The sequence below is a fragment of the Xyrauchen texanus genome, chromosome 10 (assembly GCF_025860055.1).
Source record: "Xyrauchen texanus isolate HMW12.3.18 chromosome 10, RBS_HiC_50CHRs, whole genome shotgun sequence".
Lineage (NCBI taxonomy): Eukaryota > Metazoa > Chordata > Actinopteri > Cypriniformes > Catostomidae > Xyrauchen > Xyrauchen texanus.
In genome coordinates this window covers 13,974,168-13,991,937 of record NC_068285.1, presented here as the reverse complement: position 1 = coordinate 13,991,937, position 17,770 = coordinate 13,974,168, and the positions used below count along the sequence as shown (strand labels likewise).

General features: G+C 38.2%; 1 protein-coding gene across 3 annotated transcripts in view; it reads left to right on the top strand.

Moving 5' to 3' along the window:
- Positions 1 to 1,577: 1,577 nt before the first annotated feature.
- LOC127650334 (nectin-2-like) overlaps positions 1,578 to 17,770 on the top strand; it is a 162,096-nt gene continuing 145,903 nt past the window's right edge. For all 3 annotated transcript variants that reach the window (XM_052135685.1, XM_052135684.1, XM_052135683.1), the window contains exon 1: positions 1,578 to 1,950. In XM_052135685.1, coding sequence (XP_051991645.1) covers positions 1,887 to 1,950 — 64 coding nt within the window. In that variant the 5' untranslated portion in view covers positions 1,578 to 1,886. The remainder of the gene's footprint in view (positions 1,951 to 17,770) is intronic.

The following is a 17,770-nucleotide window of genomic DNA, read 5'->3' as shown; positions in this document are numbered from 1 at the left end:
TTTCGACTCTTACACCCTTTTCTTTAATGAAGCAAAATTTGGAAAAAATTGAAGTGAATGGGGCCAATTTTTAGAGGGTTTGAGCCAGAAATGTGAAGCATGTAATTTTATAAAAGCACATTCATTCTTTTGTTAAAATTAATGTATTTATTGAGCTGTAAACTTGTTTAATGCATCATTTGTACTGTTGATTTAGGGTTTACATCATCATCGCAACAGAGTTGTACAATTTACTAAAACTTTACACAGAAAAGGTTATTAAGCGATTTTATCACACTAACACACATATTGTTTATGTATTCTATTAATACCTATTTTTAGTATTTTAACATTTACAGATTTCCCCCATTCACTTCCATTGTAAGTGCCAATTGCAAGTCAACTTAATATGTTGTGGTAATCAATATTATGCCACAAATGCTGTGGATTGAACTGAACCTGGAATGTTTCTTTAGGAATATGAAGGCAGCATTAATTCTAACTCTAATCTAATCTAATTTTCCCCACTTGAAAATTATAGCAGGTGCATTAGAGCAGTGTTGGACTACTAAGGTGTGAATGGCTATTAAACAAGCAGAAAAACCGTGTTGGAATTGAACTCTTCAGAGCTTTTTGGTAATGAACTTTTGATTCTCAATTTCATTCTGGATTTGTGCCCACAGAGTTACAGTTCTCTACAAAGGGAAAACGCTTCACATAAGGGCATAGCTGACCATTGACTAGTCGCAGACAAAAATGTAAACACATACTCAGGATTGGGAGCACCAAATTTCCTCATTTAAGAATCAATTTCCATGGTGGATTAAATGCATCTGCCGAAGAGAATACCAACTGGGATTTGGTAGAAGTGCCGTCAGCTGCAATTCCGGTAATTAAAACCGATGGGACGCTTTGACAAGAGATACAGAAGTCAGGTCCAGTTATAGAAATCAGGGCCATGTTTGGCGCGCTTTGTATGCCGATGAATGTGGGCGCGTAATTGCACAAAACTGTCAATAGATGGCACAGCGAGGTCAGTGATTAGTATGCAGACCATTCCCAGCGGAGAAAATAACTTCTAACGTTCTATTAACGTTCTTTTAAGGTTTTATATATTTTTTCTAACGATACATTCACCTTCCCAAAACGTTACAGAGAGTTAGTGTGTGTGTGTGTGACAACCGAATAGGCTACTGAACGTTATCTAATGAATATTTTTAGTTTTTTTTTTTTTTTAGACGAATCACTTAATTTCATTATTGTAGGCTTATGTTTTCATTTTTCATAAACGTTCCTGAGAGGTGTCTGATCAACAAAAATGACTGACGACAACAAGTGTTTTTCCTATTCAGACACCACTCTAAGACATAAGAGATTTGAACAAGCAAAAAGGCAGTGCAAAAACTCTTCTGAAAGGTGGTTTTCTGGCCATTTCCGCCTAATAACAATTCTCTTAACGCGGAAACGTTTCCTTGAAAAACAGGAATAACGAGTCCTTCCGCGTAAACCCTTAATCGAGCAAACCAATCAACAAGTTCTAAACTTCAAAGCCGTGCATTCCCGCTATGACGTGACTCTATTATGACATCACAACAAATTCCATTCGGGTTGCGTTTGATCAAACAGAACAAGTGCGCGGCAGGCAGACAGGGCTCACGGCATTCCGCTGTTCCGTCTGCGCACCATCACGGTCACAACGACATACCTGTACACAATCCGTCCTGACCGGGAGGAGGGCTTTAGTAGCTGTTGATATATGTAAGAACAGACTGTAGACCGAGAGGTTCTGATCTGACGACCGAGTCCTTTACATACCGTCTCCAGTTCACGTCGCAAAGTGAATTTACGACAAAGTTTTGAGGATTTCATTGTCAACCTTCCGGACTGCGCTGGATTTCAAGAGCGGAATGAGTGACTTTACGATGATAAACTGTTGCCTGGTTCTTGGCGCGTGTCTCCTGTCCAGTCAAGGTAATGTGATACCTCAACTTGTGGGTTAATCTTTGTTCTGTCCGCCGGACACCGCGTGCATGTTTTACACTTTGGTTATTTTGAAACTGTCAACGTAAAACATATTTTGCGCGATGTTTAACGACATCAAGAGCGTAATGAGATGAAGTCTGTCGTCCCGAGTGAATTGACCCGCAACTCGCATGTATTTGTTACGCTTGTACACGCTACAATTTACAGATCTGATTGACTGGTTTATCCTGATGAACTTCAGAGTGCGACTGACCGTAGCCCGTATCCATTGTGTCGGTACGCCATATTACACAAGGTGTGGCCTGTCGTGATGAATATTTGTTCTAATGTTGTTCGACAGCAGGTGTGGTTATTTTGCCTCACTTTATTTTTTAATGTACCCTAATTAACACTCTTTATTACAACATCAGTTCGAAACTCTTTCTTTTCTTTTTTATGTCATTATAAATTTATGTTGACTTATAAAAACCCAACAGGTAATTGTTATTAGTACCACATGTGGTTAGCGACAGTTCCTTGAAGATGCGCTTTAAACGTCTCAATTGTGTACTTGTTTAATGGGCTATTGTAAGATACTGTTAGAATATATATATATTTTAGCCTATTTAAGGAATTTTCTGGGTTCAGTAAGTTGATCTCAATCGACAACATTTGTGACGTTAAAGATAACAACATAATAATAATAATAATAATAATAATAATAATAATAATAATAAATTTGACTCGTTTTATTTAAAAACGGCTCAAAAATGAAATGTGAATGGGGGCCAGTGCATAAACATAAAAAACACCATGCTTCTAAAGTATAGCCCTAACACTATAGGTGTTATCGTGATTTTGGTACGATAAAATCTCCAAACCTGGTCGGACATGGCTTTACACAGATATTATAACTTTGTTATCATGATGACGTAACGCAAGTAACGTTTGTAATCTGGTAAACGCTGTAACGCCTACATTTTTATCCCACGAAAATCACGTTCACACATTGTTTACATTTTGTGGCTATAATATTTAAATGGTGTACATTTGAATATTTTTAGTCTGGCCCCATTTGCTTTAATTGTAAGTGCCTCACTGTTACCATATGCTTTTATATAATCAAGGGTCAAGTCATTTTATTATTTTTGTGGTAATCAACATTATGCTATAGATTGAGCTTAACCATTAAACCTGGATCATTCCTTTTAGTTTGTCACTCTGGTTTTGTGGTGGCCTTTTGACATGTATTTCCTGGTGGATTCAGTGTCACAGTGATTTGGTGGTGTCTTTGCCACTGTGGGGCTGTTTGCTCAGATAAGACATGTCTATCCATGTGCTGGGACACGGATAAGGGAGGGGAAACTTAATGAGGTACTCTCAACACATGACTGTAAATGTTTCTGTATTCAAAAGAAGGGGTAGCATCTCCATGGCTGTGGGATAAATGAGTTTGTGGATGGATGAATGGTGGCACCACAATTAGTCATGCAAAGTTTGCAGCGCGTGGGCACACTCTGAGGTCTGCCTATTAATTTATTTTCGGGATAAGGCATTTTACACTGGGACCTGCGGTGGGTTATTACCATGCACAAGCCTTTCCTCTGCTCACTAAAGACTTTTGGTACCCCATTAATCTTGTTTCTACCTGTCAAAGGTTTGTGTATTAGTTCTTAGTGGGAATCTTCGGGGGTTGAGGTGCAGGTTCCTCGTGGTTGTCATGGAGACCTCTTTTCAGTATATGATAGCATTCATCTCGTTTTGGGGTCTTTTGAGTGGAATTTGAAACCTTAAATGCGAAGTGATAAATTTAGCTTCGGATCATCAAAGTTGAAAACAAATGGAAGTAGATACATTTCCTATGGACTCTCCTTGGTATTCCATTACTGTGAAAAGCAACAAATGTCAGCTGCAGCAAAGAGCTACTGTTGCACACAAAGGCATCATAATGTAGTTTCCTTGAATTTCTTTTGTCTTCACCTCTGAACAATAAGCTTCTATGCCAACAGGTTTCCTAGAACAAAAGACCTCTGTCTCTGCATTGTCCAAAGGAGAGCGTAGAATGAAACTAACACCTCCACAAGAAACCTTTCACTGTCTTCCCCTCTGACACTCACCCACACCCACGTTGAGCATGCAAGAGGGACTAAAATGGCTAGCCCTTTGAATGAGTGCTCTTTCCCGGCACCCCTCCTTTATTTCCAACAAGCGTTCAAAGCTGCATCTCAAGTCTTTGTTCTGGTGGCTTTAGTGATTGGTCGCCTATAAGACCCCTCTGTCTCTGCAGCTTCCATTGTTTATGAGTGTCTGAGAGTGGAGTATGGGAGAGCATTTTTCTCGTAGTGCGCAGACAAAAAAGTTCCCCCGTCTTTCATGGATTTGCCTTACACTCGCAGACACGCACATGGTTTGGACATCATAATGCACTTCTGGATGCTACTACTTTAGAGCTGAAACCTTTTCCCAGGTCTCTTTTGTAATGTAGATTGAATTTGAAATGACTGAAAAGACCCAAAGAATGGAAAACTGCTACTGAACGGAGGTGAAAATGGTTTGATGTGGACAATCTTGCTCATTGGGTTTGAATATATGCTGCAGCCATAAATTACGCCATTTGGTACAATCCAATTTTAGCTAAAGAAAAGCCAACCTACTGTTTCCGTTTTCATTGTGAGATCAACCTGCAATGTGAACCTAGTCTCTGTGTCTTTGAATTTTCCTCTGTCCTCATCTACTATTCTGTATCAAGGTAGTCATACAGTGCAGTTAGTGAAGGCCAGAAGACTTCTGGAGCCAAACTGTGCCATCTTATCACCCACCACGTTGCCTGATAAAATGAAGGCTAAAAGAGGGGGATTTTAGTGTGGGCTCGAAGATCAGCCTTTCCGTGACCCCGGACTCGTTCAAAGGGTTTTATTTTCTGTCTTCAAAACCTTCCCAAGCCTTCATCATTTCTAAAGAACCTGTTAGCAAAGACTTACAGAGTTCTCATTATATTATAGCGCTTGCAAAGAAGCATTGCATTAATATTCCTCAAACCATTATGGTTCAAGCTTTTTCTAAATCCCTAACCTGAGTATTAAACTTTTGCAATTTATTCAGCCCAAACCACTTAATGTAGATACTTCATTTTGTAATCTCAGCATGTTTTTTATTGATTTATATATAAGTGTTGTAATGCAAGTGTGAGAATTTCCCTTGGTCTTACATTGATGCAATGTTCAGTATTTTCAGCATTTACAAAATTAATGGCCTCCGATGTCATACTTTGCAAGCTGAATTGTTATTTTTGACTGAATACACGATGCATTTTATTTACACAACCAAATATTAAAGCCGTACAACTATTCGTTTGCTGCCTTGCAAGCACTGGAATTTATTTTGGGGGAAATGCAAATCTAATTCTTCATTGTAGTTAACACATGTTAAAATGCAGGTAAGGTGACCGTTCATCTGTCCGATGCACTGTTGGGGGGCAGTATATGTTAACAGCACTTTGCAGGAGGTAGAACACACTACACTGATTCATTTAGAGCTTCTTGAGGGAGGAGTTGAAATTGTCTTCATTAACGTCTGATTGTCTTCAGAAGCTGACTGCTTGATTGACTTTCTTTGCCATATGTCGTTTGTGTTGAGGCTTTTAATTGTACTGGCGGACATGCAAATGAGTATTTGTTTAATTCACTTTAAAAAATTAAATAAAATAATGTAAATAAAAACCTTGCATCCACCTAAGCAGACCTCTGTATTTTACTGCCATGTTAACCTCATTATGAACAAATTTCTATCATCATAAAGAAGGCAGGACGCCATGCACAGTCTAATTTTCCAGTTTTGTTTTATCTCTGAGATGAGTTTGAAGACCATGTCAATTGCTAGTTGTAATTAAGGCTTGTTGCATTACACTTGGGGAATGACGATAACGTTTGAGTGTTCAAAATCAGTTGCCAGGAACTGAATAACACTTTTTAATTTTTGGTTTAAAAACTCAACATTAAATCAGAATTGTCCTCATTTACTTTCTCAATGCATTTTCCTGGTCTTGGTATAAATAATTCATTGGGGCATGTTATTAAAAAAAAAAGAAAAGTCTTTAATCAAAATATAATAATTGCTCTTCTTTTGAAATGACTTTCCTTTTCAGTTGATGTCACCAAGCCTTATTTTATTTTTTAACCCATCCCTCCTACCATTCTGGTATGTAACATCCACTTTTCACAATCCAATCAATTCCATATGGATAAAAATCCCACCCTACATTTTATTTTTATCTGGTTGAATATCCAGTTTCATTCATCTCGCAGTAAAATCGGAAACAGTAGGTTTACTTTTCTAAAATTGGTCTGTGCAGACTGATATTTGAAACACTGCTCCCAGTGGCCAAAGCAGTAAATTGTTGTTGTTGTCAGCTGTACAGGCTTTAATCCAGTTAAGAGCAATGCATATTTAATGACCCCCCTCCAACCAAACCCTAAACCTAACCATCAGTGGAGTAAAAATGTATTGTTGGAGTTGGAAAAATATAACCCTGAATTGTGCTGATCACTGATTATGCAAATGCAGTTCCCTTACTACTCCGTACACTTGACATTGCATCACTTTGAGTGTTCTTCTATACGACCTAGTTGAAACCTTTCTACAATAGGCCTTAATCACACTTGCACATTCGCAGAGTGGAAGCTTCTCTTAGTAGCATAAAACACCTTCTTCTGCAGTCCGTTTCAATGGCAGTGCCCACAGCGTGGAATTATGGCCTATTTTATGTACAGTTCATCTCAAATTCTTGATCTAAACAGACCTATCTCACTTTAAACAATCGAGTATCTACAAATTTGCCATTATGTAATGATTGTAGAGGTAAATCGGTCGGTGCATAAAATGTATCAAACTTGATACCTAGCCCTATTGAGCAGGGACCACTTCACAGAGGATGGTTTTTTTTTTATACAGAGGAACGCAAGAATATAATACAAAAAGAGTACATTTACATATTTAAAGAGCATTAAAACAAGAAAAGGGTATACAGTAAGTCACAAAAAGTACATTCTGAGTTAAGATTCTGCAGAGTATTTGCAATGTTGATCGCATTGCTTTCATGTACATTATATAATCTCCATGTATGATATGATCCATTTAAAAATGTTCAAATGAAAGAAACGTTTCCATCCCCGAGTCTGATTACAGAAATTAACTGGATAAATCATTGTAAACGTAGAGTTATATCTTCGTGGTTTGAGTACGATGATTTAAGTGACCACTCACAAGTCGCAACCGAATGCCAACATGGAGCTAGAACTGTCCCAGTTTCTACAATTGTTTTATATTCTCACAGTAGATGAGCATGCTGCAGTAGTGAAAACAACAACAACCATCCATTTCATAGCCAATTTTAGAATTGCCTTTTTATTGTAGAAAGTTTTCAACTAGGTTGTATAGGAACCTCCCCATAATGTCAGCTCAGTGATGCAATGTCTCGTTCCCCTCGTCTCAGGGGACCGAGGTTACATTCGTAACCAAGATGTTACTTGCTGGTTTCAATGCAGGATCCGGACTCGGGTCCCCCATGCTGCTGATGCAACCACTTCTGGTCACACCACAAGGGAAGGTAAACACACTGGAGCTGATGAAAAAATTTCTTTTTGGAGATGCCATTTGTCAGTGATTCTGTATAATTTGGCTGATTCTGGGTACTGGAACTCCTCGAAACAACATGCTGAATTTGTGTGATCATGAAAGATTATATATTTTACAGAAGTAAAAGGAATTGCAAACGGCAATTTATGCCGACTGTAGTCACCATGATATAGTTTTTGCAACCCATTTTACTGAACTTATGTAATATGACATAAGATTGAGTGACAATATTCAAAGAGGATAAAAAGTATTGTGGGATATAAGTTTATACATTGGGAATTTACTGGATGGTGAAATGTTAGAGCTATACAACAGGTGGCTGGAGGAGAGAGCTTGAAAAATATGAGTGCTTAATGACATCAGCTGCAAGGAAAGTCATCACAGTTTGTTGAAAGATTATGAAGACATATATAAGAATCATGTGCACCCATGAATGGTACACGATAAGAACAGGAATGCATATCAAGGAAGCAAATTGGGCTTGATTTCATACTGACTTTTAAAGCTACTTTTAAGAGCTGGAAAAACAACCAAACAGGAGGAAATTTGAATATTTCTAAGATTGTTACCAAAGTAATGAGGAATGACTTCCAACTAGAGCTGTTTTTCCAAGACCTTGAGAATAAATAAAACTAAATAAATTAACTCATGTTTGGTTTTAATATTTGCATTTTGGAGAATTGAGAGGACAGGTATATCTCAAGCCAGATACTTAAACCCTAGAATTTTGTTTTATTTTTTAAGTTGCCTGCCATCCAAATTACTTCCTTGAGAAATTTTCTTAAATGTTTGATTGAGCGGCTGACTGCGATGCCTTTGTTGGATGTGTGTGTGTGTGTGTGTGTTTCTGCCTTTTTAATTACAGCTGACTGTGCAGTTGAATGGCAGTTGGGGTTTGTTCAGATTTTTGTAGCAAATGGAAATGGCTAATGGGTTTTAGTAATAGAGCATGAACAGAGGTGGGGTGGGGGGTGGCTGGGAAAGTTTGCAAAATTACATTTGTCTGGATATGGGTAGAATCGCAAAAATATCTGGCCATGGCATCAAATGCTTTAACACATTAAACACATTTTAATGGGATGGTTATAGTAATGATAAATCTGCCTTTTACTAACCCTCATTTTGTTCTGAACCTGTATGATGTTCTTTGAGATCTCTTCTGAAACTTTAGAGGAGAAACATGTGAGATTACTCTTGTCTTTTTCTCAAGAGAAAACCTTATCCTTAAACAAAGTCACTCCATTGCTCTCCATTTCATCTTTTACCATGTTTTTTTTTTCTTATGTGAGTGTTGCGAAGATTGGCACACATTTTCTCCCTTTCTGAAATCCAGCTGTCTGTCAAACTAACCTCATGTGGTGGCTTGAGTGTCAGGAGCATTGACACTGCACAGGTGATTTGCTCTTATATCCAGAGACTGGGACAAGTTTCCACAGTCCACAAGTTTTCCGAAATTTTGCAGTACTGTCACAGCTGTGACTATTCTCGGAAGCTCTTCACAATTTCTTATTCTCTTTCTCAAACTGCTGAGTGTCAAATCCAGCACTTTTTCTCTGAACATTGATAAAGAGAAGATGAAAGCTGAAGGACATCGACTAAGAGTCAGACAACAGAGGTTAATTCCTGATTAATTAGGTAGCGTGGTCCTAATCATAAGAAGGTTGTTGAATGTGCAAGCCTTTCAAGGCTGGAGAATAAGTAGTTTGCTGTAGTGATGGCATTGAATATGTGGTAATTAAAAGTGGTGAGGCTTGATTTAATTATGCTGGATTATTTGTTTTTTTGTTTTTGTAGAGGGGCATCAAGCCCTCTTCAAGAAATTAGGCCCAACCACAAATATTGTGTTTCTGAATTACTTCCTAACTGTTGAGGTTCTGTAGCTTTAAAGGTAAAGTGCCTTTGATGTCAGCGCCATTAAAAGTCGGCAAACAATAGCATAAGTACTGTATTTTCCGGAAATGAAGTCACACCTGGTCAAAATCACATTGAGTTATACACAGATGCTACTTATTCATTTAAGTTGTTCTGCCAGAGGTTGAATGTGGCATGCACTAGGACCTGACATGCTGTTGAATGGCTGCTCCCAACGATCCCTCAGTGGAGATTCTCTCAGGATTTACGCATCGTATCATTGTGTTTTTGGTCTTATTTTAAATGAGAATCCAAGTAGTCATCTTTAACAGTTTGTTTCATGAAAAATATGCGACAAATCCATTTATAACTGATGTAACTCTATGCTGTGTACAAATAATACATTTTGATTCTGCAAGTAACAATATGCCTGTTGTATTATGTTCATTTATGAATGTAGGTGTCCGTCTATCTGTGAATATTTTTGATATATTAAACCCTGTTTGCTGTGCACTATCTGGTTCGCTGACCGAATGCTTTTACTACGAATGTGATGTCATTTTATGGGCATGTGAGGAGTTTAGTTTGACAGCGGTCCAAATACTCTGGGAATAGGGAAACACTACTACCGTCTCTATGACTTGTTTTCATCTGTTTGTGTGTAAGCATGTGCGTTTTGGTGCACTTGTTAATGGCCAACATCAGTTATGAATAAATGTGTATATAGGACCTTTCAGATTGTGTGAAAAAAAAAAAAAAAAAGCATCTAGTATTCCATAAAATACGGTAATCAGGTTTCCTGAACACTCCACATATCTTGAATTGGTTGGACAAAAGGGTAGTCCCACCTCAAACACATGCCATTAGTTCAGCCAATGTTGCTATGTAGGGCTGGTCGTGATGCCTAAAACAGCTATTTTTATTGCACCACAGTATTTTAACTTTGAGAAATTAACCTACGAATGGCCAATGTTGTATATGTATATTAAGTTGGTATAAGAGAGTATTTTAACATTGCAAAAGTGTAAAAATTACACTTCTCCTTTAACAAGTTGTCATACCAACAACCAGTCGATGATTAGATTGATATTAGGTTTGCTAACTTTGTAAATTTAGCATTTTTAACTTTGCTTTCTGAAAATACACACAACGACACCATAACTGTTCTCGGCTCTCTTTGTCGCACACATTCAGATGAGGTGATATGTTGGGAAGTGGATTTTTGAGTCTACGATCCAGACTGATGATGTGTTTGTATTCAGATTGATGCACCAAACGTTGCAACTGATTCATTTAAAAGAATCGCACCAATCAAATTATTTGTTTCGTGAACTGAACACTATTTTTCTCTGCAAATATTGGATTGCTTTTTTATTTTATTTTTACCAGTCAGCAAGGACAGCATAATAGAAAGTTGTACCACAGCAAACCACCATGCCACATTTATATGTACCGTAGTCTATGAACATGGAAAATCCTGAAGGTTGGGGTATTTTGATACTCATGTTCCCTTTTTTAATCCATCTTGTAGCTATTTCACATAAATGGCTTCAGGTGATATTTACTGTAAGCTGTTATCTTTTCATCTTCTATTAGACTTCTGGTCTGTCACATGATCATATTAAGGTGTGTTTGAACATAGCACTCAAATTAAAGGTTTCACTTTCACATTTGTTCAGTTTGTCAACATGCAAACATTGAGATCTTGTTGAATCTTGCTTGGAACTCTTTACTAAACAATTAACCTGACCTCCGTCCATCATTACACAACGCAAAGAAAAAGCTCATTTTAACATAACACAGCAACCTAGTGGAGACCTGTCAGACATTGCTTTGAAAGCATTACATTTTTTGACAGCTCTGAAGCTTGCATTGAGCTGTAGAATTGCCTGAATTTATTGTTATACCCTAAATATAACCCTTAATGGGGTGAATGTGTTAAAGCCAATAAGTCATTCCAATGAATCACAATGCTGCATTGCTTTCATTAACAGAGCCAAACTCCGTCTCCTTGGAAAAATAATGCAGAAAGTGTCATTTACAATACCCATTTATGCCCAAATTAAGCTATACATTGTCAGGCATTATTAAACACATTTCCTGTCAGTTCTGCTTGAGAAGAGAATAATGAAGGGAGTTGGGATAAGCACTGCCGTAGGCCACATCACAAACATGACATCATCAGATGCATTGAGGAAAACATGATTACGCTGATAGGACATTGCCCTGATTAAGTTGTGTATGGTTTCATTTCAATTTGGTAGCCTAAATATGCCTTCAACAAAATAGAAGTCGACACGAAACCAAAATGAACATTTCATGTTATACATCCAAGAGGTTATTTTAAATGATACATCAGTGCATGTAATTACAAAGAATATATTTATATTTCCCCTCCAACAACCTGTCATATAGAGACCACCATCAGAAGCGATTTAAACATAATAAACAAAAAAATAAACACCTATTTTACTTATTTAATGGGACATATTTTCTAAGTGAATGAGGATATTCAATGAGGGCGGGTAGGTCTGACTGTATGGTGGGTCTTTAGTTTGTTTAATGGGAATTTATTAAATTGTGAAAAGTGCTTTCTATATTACAGATGGTTGGATGAGGGCTTGGTAACATCAGCTGAAAAGAAAGCTGGAGAAAATTTTTACACATACATATGCATTAAACATAGAATAATCATTCACAATGAAACCAGGAATAAACTTGATATAATGACATTTCACGTTGATTTTAACGCTACTAAATGCCATTTCAGAAGTGACTTCTGTTTTATTTTATTTAAATTTTAATGCTTCTTTTCATGATATACTGTCTATGCCACTTCGTCTGTGACTGCCATCATTGCAGTCTAGAAAGATGACTAAATATTCCTGACTGACAGACATTAAGAGAATTTTCTTTAAATTCAGGTGCACTTGTAGACGCTTTGCATCATCCCTCTGCAATGTTTCACCGCCAACTTATAAATCAGTCCTTCACAGATGAGCCAAACTGCATCTTGTCAAGTCTTGTTTAGTCTACGCAGGGGTCCTGAGCTGGCACAGGAACCAAGCTTGTCATGTGGGTGTCCTTTGCATGCCAGGGAGCTGAGGTAGCCTGGTCCCCTTCCAGATGCCCAGCACTTTCAGGAATGGAGGAGATAACCAAGACTCTCTTTGCGCCGAGTCCTCTGTTTCATGTCTGGCACAATGAGTGATGCTTGTACAGAGCAGAAAGGACCCTAACTAAGCATGCGTGCGTGTGCAACTGTTGGAGGTAGCGGTTTCAGAATTTCTTCCATTTAATACCTGTATTACGTGGGATGCTTTCTTACAACCAGCATGTTGCATAAAACTTGCAACTGGTGCTCTATACTGGTTAATGTCTAAAAAGTTGTGAGGCCGAAGGCCAATAATATGCCAAAATTATAGGAACATCTACTTAACCACAGAAGACCACATTTTCCATTACCAAGGCACACTGTACATTTTGGAAATGATCATCTCAAAATGGCCAAATGTTTGATTTGATTCAGCCTTTTATAAATGAGTCTATCGTGATAATAAAGCATGCGCCATTACTCAAAGTAAACGGGGCTCCAGACGTTGACTAAATTGTTGCATCTTGCAACTCATTTTGTTGCACAGGTGTGACTACACGGTTGACCAACTCTCTTTGATTATGCACTGCTGTTTTCTGTTTATAAGAAACCTGAGCCATTTATTAGTTGAATTGTGGACTGGTCTAGAGTCTCAAACTTCCAGATCATTTTAAACAGTGCTGTGAGAACCAGTAAGAAGTGTGGCGTGTGCCGCAGAACTATTCTGAATTTGAGATTGAATTCTCCATTGCTAAGCACTATGAAAACCCAAATTGTGTCTGTGATTAAACTAGTTTAAAAAACAAATTAAACGGCCTGGAATTCTATACAGCATTGACAAGGAAAATGGGAGAAATATAAATTAAAGGCTTTTCATCTACACATCACCATCCCATACATTTCCTATGGATTCACTGTAGTAACTAACTGTTAGTCTATTTATTCTAAATATTAAAAAAGAACTTGAATATATTGAGTGATAGAAGGAATAATCAACTATTGTACTGTTTGTAGATTCAAAATGTTTATGATAGGGGTTGTACAGACTAGTCTAATATTAAGGCACATTTACCTTCACATGGTGCACTTCCGCGGGCAAAGTACATCTCATTGAAAAGTAATCTCATGTGAATCTGTGTGATTGGTGTCAAAGAATTTCCCCTGCGGATTTGGAGTTCAAGTTCAGTGAACTTTGACAGGTGAATTTGCCGTGCTAAGCAATTGAAAGTTGGTTGGCTTATCAGTGACCTGTGTGGGCAGTGCTTCATACCCTGAATGTTCATAATGGAGAAGTACATCAGTTTAGTGGCAAATTACTTTTTATCTTCACTCTCCCAGAGTACGAAGTGTAGCATTAAAGAGACTGGTTGACAATTAGTATTTTGCTGTTTCACATATGCTCAACGTCCACCCACGCCCACATTACACGTGGATTTTCGCTGTGCTAAGGTAAATGTGACCACGCCTTCACTAATGTAGTCGACTATAATGTAGTTGACGTTGTCAGCCTGAAGTCATCCAGTTAAGTGATTTTCAAAACACGGCTGTAGTTAAATGCTGTTGGTGGCGGATTTCCGAAACATAGGATGGCAAGGAATGATGCGTTCATATTAATGAGGAAAGTTCTGATTTGTTAGGGTTAGGTTTAGGGGTGGGGTTTGGGTTGGGTTATAGTTTCTTTGACAATCAGTTAGTGCTTTTCTGACAAATATTACTGAATCGTCCAATCGGAATCTAAATGACTCTTCTCCTGCCATCCTACATTTTGGAAACTTGCCAGCGGGTGTTGAGGCGATTAAATAGTCGACTTTTAAAATCAACCCCTTATTTATACTATTGTTTTTCATATCAGAAAATTTAAAAAATGGTTAAATTTTTTTTACAATGCAGATATTTCCAGATGATTGAAATAATCTCTCTACTTTTTTTCTGATTTGATCCTGTTTTACCTTTAATATGCATCATGGAAATACAAATGGGTTGCGAACGTTGTCTCATGTTGACTTTATAGTATGATGATATGGTTTACACATTTCCTAATAGCATTAATTGGCAGCTTTGTGTGTATTTAATTGGACGTTATCTGTGTTGTGCCCTGTGTATTTGTGTGTTCAGGTGCTCTTGTTAATAAGCTTATTCTTGTAGTGTTCATTTCTAAAGTGTCTGCCTTAAAAATGTTATGCATGTTAATGCCTTTTGTAATCGGTGTGTCTGATTACAGCCGAGTGCGTGTGTGCGTGCTGTGATGCTCTCGGCTCAATACAGGTTACCCCCTCTCAGTCACGCATTCCATTACCATATATGGGCAGCAGAGCAAGACAAAGCAATTACTGTGGGTCACATTGTTCTCTTGTTGAAACCTCCTTTTCTCCATCTCTCCATCTCTCTCTCTCTCTCTCTCTCTCTCTCTCTCTCTCTCTCTCTCCCTCTCCTTTTCACTTAATTTCCTTTTTGTCTTCATTTTTCCTTCCATTTCTTGGCTTCATCTCAATCTGCATACATTACAAGTTTGTTTGTATGTATGAAGTAAATGTATGCATGGAGTGCTGGATCCTTGCATAGGTGATCAAGGTAGTCGTCTTGGGTGGCACACACCTCTGGACATGCTCTATCAGCACAGTACGCATCCAGACAGTACTGTTTGGATGCAGCCTAAAGCCCAAAGTATACTTCGGTCAGATGAGAAGGCTATAGACCTCGGTGTAAAGAACACGTGACACACATGTCGCCATCACCTGAGTGCTTGCAGCTGAACCTCTTTATATTTATTTTTTACATTAACCCTCCCTCTAGTACATTAACCAAATGTACTCTGAATGCGCAGTATGCACATGCGCCTGGAATTATTTGCACTAATAAGTGGGGTAGCAAAACACAATTGAGCCTGCTGTCACGAAGAAGCTCTAGATGTAATCGCTGCTAAACAACCGGAGCCACAATGGATGTGCACATGGGTGAGGAGGTCAGGTGATGCCTACATTTGTAAAACTTAAGTCTGAAGAAAAATTAAGACATATTTATGGGTCGAAACTCTTGAAGGGTACTAGTGCAATATCTCATAGCAGTCGTAGCACTAACCGCCTGTGTATGTGCACACAGTGAAATTAAGTACAACATTCAACTGTACGCAGATTCTAAGAGTTGGCATCAAAACCAAAGTATACTTTAGGCTTAAGACAGTCAGCGCGTTTCGCGCGTAGTCTTCACTTGTGCATGCTGTTGACTCTGCTAAGAGTATCACAAAGCAGTCCTGTTGTGAATGTGTTGAACACGTTTGCATGGCTTCGCTATGAAAATGGTACATTTTGAAAACCTGAGTGCTCTACCTTGACTGAATGGTGCATGGAAAAATGTAGGCCTCTGTTTTTGTTTTATGAACGAGGCCCTACAACATGCTATGAGTTGGGTCGCATGAATCCTAATCTTGTGTCTCATAATATGAGAATTGTTTCGAACACCATACAAGTAAATTGGTTACACAAGGTGTTCTGATAATTTGCGTTATAGAAACAGCTCAGGTCTTTTAACAACTGTTCTGCTGATGATCTTCTTATCACACACTTTCCTTGGCCTTGATGGCATTTCCTTGCCGCCTTTGTTCATGGATTGGTTTCAATTTAAAATGTTTTCTTCGCTGAGATTCAGAACAATGGAAGGTTTTTAACGCATCAGCCTGGGGGAAAAAACATAAATGGCCCTGTCAGGCAGAAAAAAAAAAACATATCTCTATTCTCTTGCTGTAAAAAAGGGCTTAGCTGAATTATTACTTCTGAAAGCTAAATTGGCTTTCTGCCCCCTTGTCTTCCACTGCCCCCATGCTGCTGTATCTCTGTAAACATCTCTGATGTCTGACAGATTGACTCAACTTCCCTCCCTCCCTCTCTCTCTCTCTCTCTCTCTCTCCCATCTTTCTCCATTGTCACCTCAATCTTCTGTTATCCAATTTCCTACTTTTCTTTTGCCTTCACTCATAGCTATAATGAAAGTTTTTGGAATTTGGGAATTTTTGGAATTTTTATTTATTATTTACATTGAAATGTAACCTTAAATAGGCTAAAGGAGTGTGTCCGAAGTGTAGTGTTCGTAGTTCAGCACCGATGTCCTTTCAATACGTGTAGAGAGTTTTGACATGCATTAAAGGGATAATTCACCCAAAAATGAAAATTCTCATCATTTACCCTCCCTCATGCCATCCCAGATGTGTATGACTGACTTTCTTCTGCAGAACATAAAGATTTTTAGAAGAATATCTCAACTCTGTAGTCCATACAATGGGATGACAATGTGAATGGTGATCAGATCTTTGCAGCCTCAATCAAACAAAGGAAACCTAGAAGTTATCCATAAGACTCCAGTGTTTTAATCCATATCTTCAGAAGCAATATAATCGGTGTTGTTGAGAAACGGATCCAAATTAAGTCCTTTTTTACTCTTAAATCTCCACTTTCACTTTTACATCTGAAAGTCACATGTGGTTCCTGCTTAGATTTACTTTTATATCTTAAAGTGAAAGTTAAAGTGGAGAATAAAAAAGGACTCCAGTGTCGTCCACTCTGGTGTGCATAATGACACCCAATTAATAAAAATAAAAAACATACAAATATTGCAAACCAACAGCATGTTCCTATCCTACTTCCTGCATGTAACACTTCACTTCATGGAATGGAGATCCCTATTTCTTGGAATGAGGTGACTATCTCCCCTATTACAAAAGAAGGAAAAGACAAGCTAGAATGTGGTTCTTATGGGCCTGTTTTGGTCCTGAATGTTGATTTATACGTTATCTAAAGTAACGACAGTCAGACAGCTGTCCGTAAATCTCTCTCTCTCTCTCTCTCTCTCTCTCTCTCTCTCGCACTGCAGCTTCCAGTCGGCCTTTATCCGTCTCTGAGGTTTGATTAGCCCAATTAGGGTCCAGGTGTGCTGAATCACAACCCAGCCCCGCCCTCCGCCCTGCCACAACCCCTAAATAGCAAACTACGAGCAGATATTCGGAGGTGGAGTGTTGCATCTGGCAATCAAAAAACCCAGAATTCTGTATTGAACACTTCAGATACCTAAAGAAAAGGGGGGTTTGGCCCTCCCATCTCATAAAGTTTATTATATAGCTGTCCAGTTAAGACCCATAGTTTGCTGGTATAATCCAGGGTATAAAGCTAGATGGAAAAGTAAAAGATTATTACATGGATTATTACTACTTTAGAAACGTGGGTAACAGTAATTAAAATGTGTAAATTAAAAGACATTCTA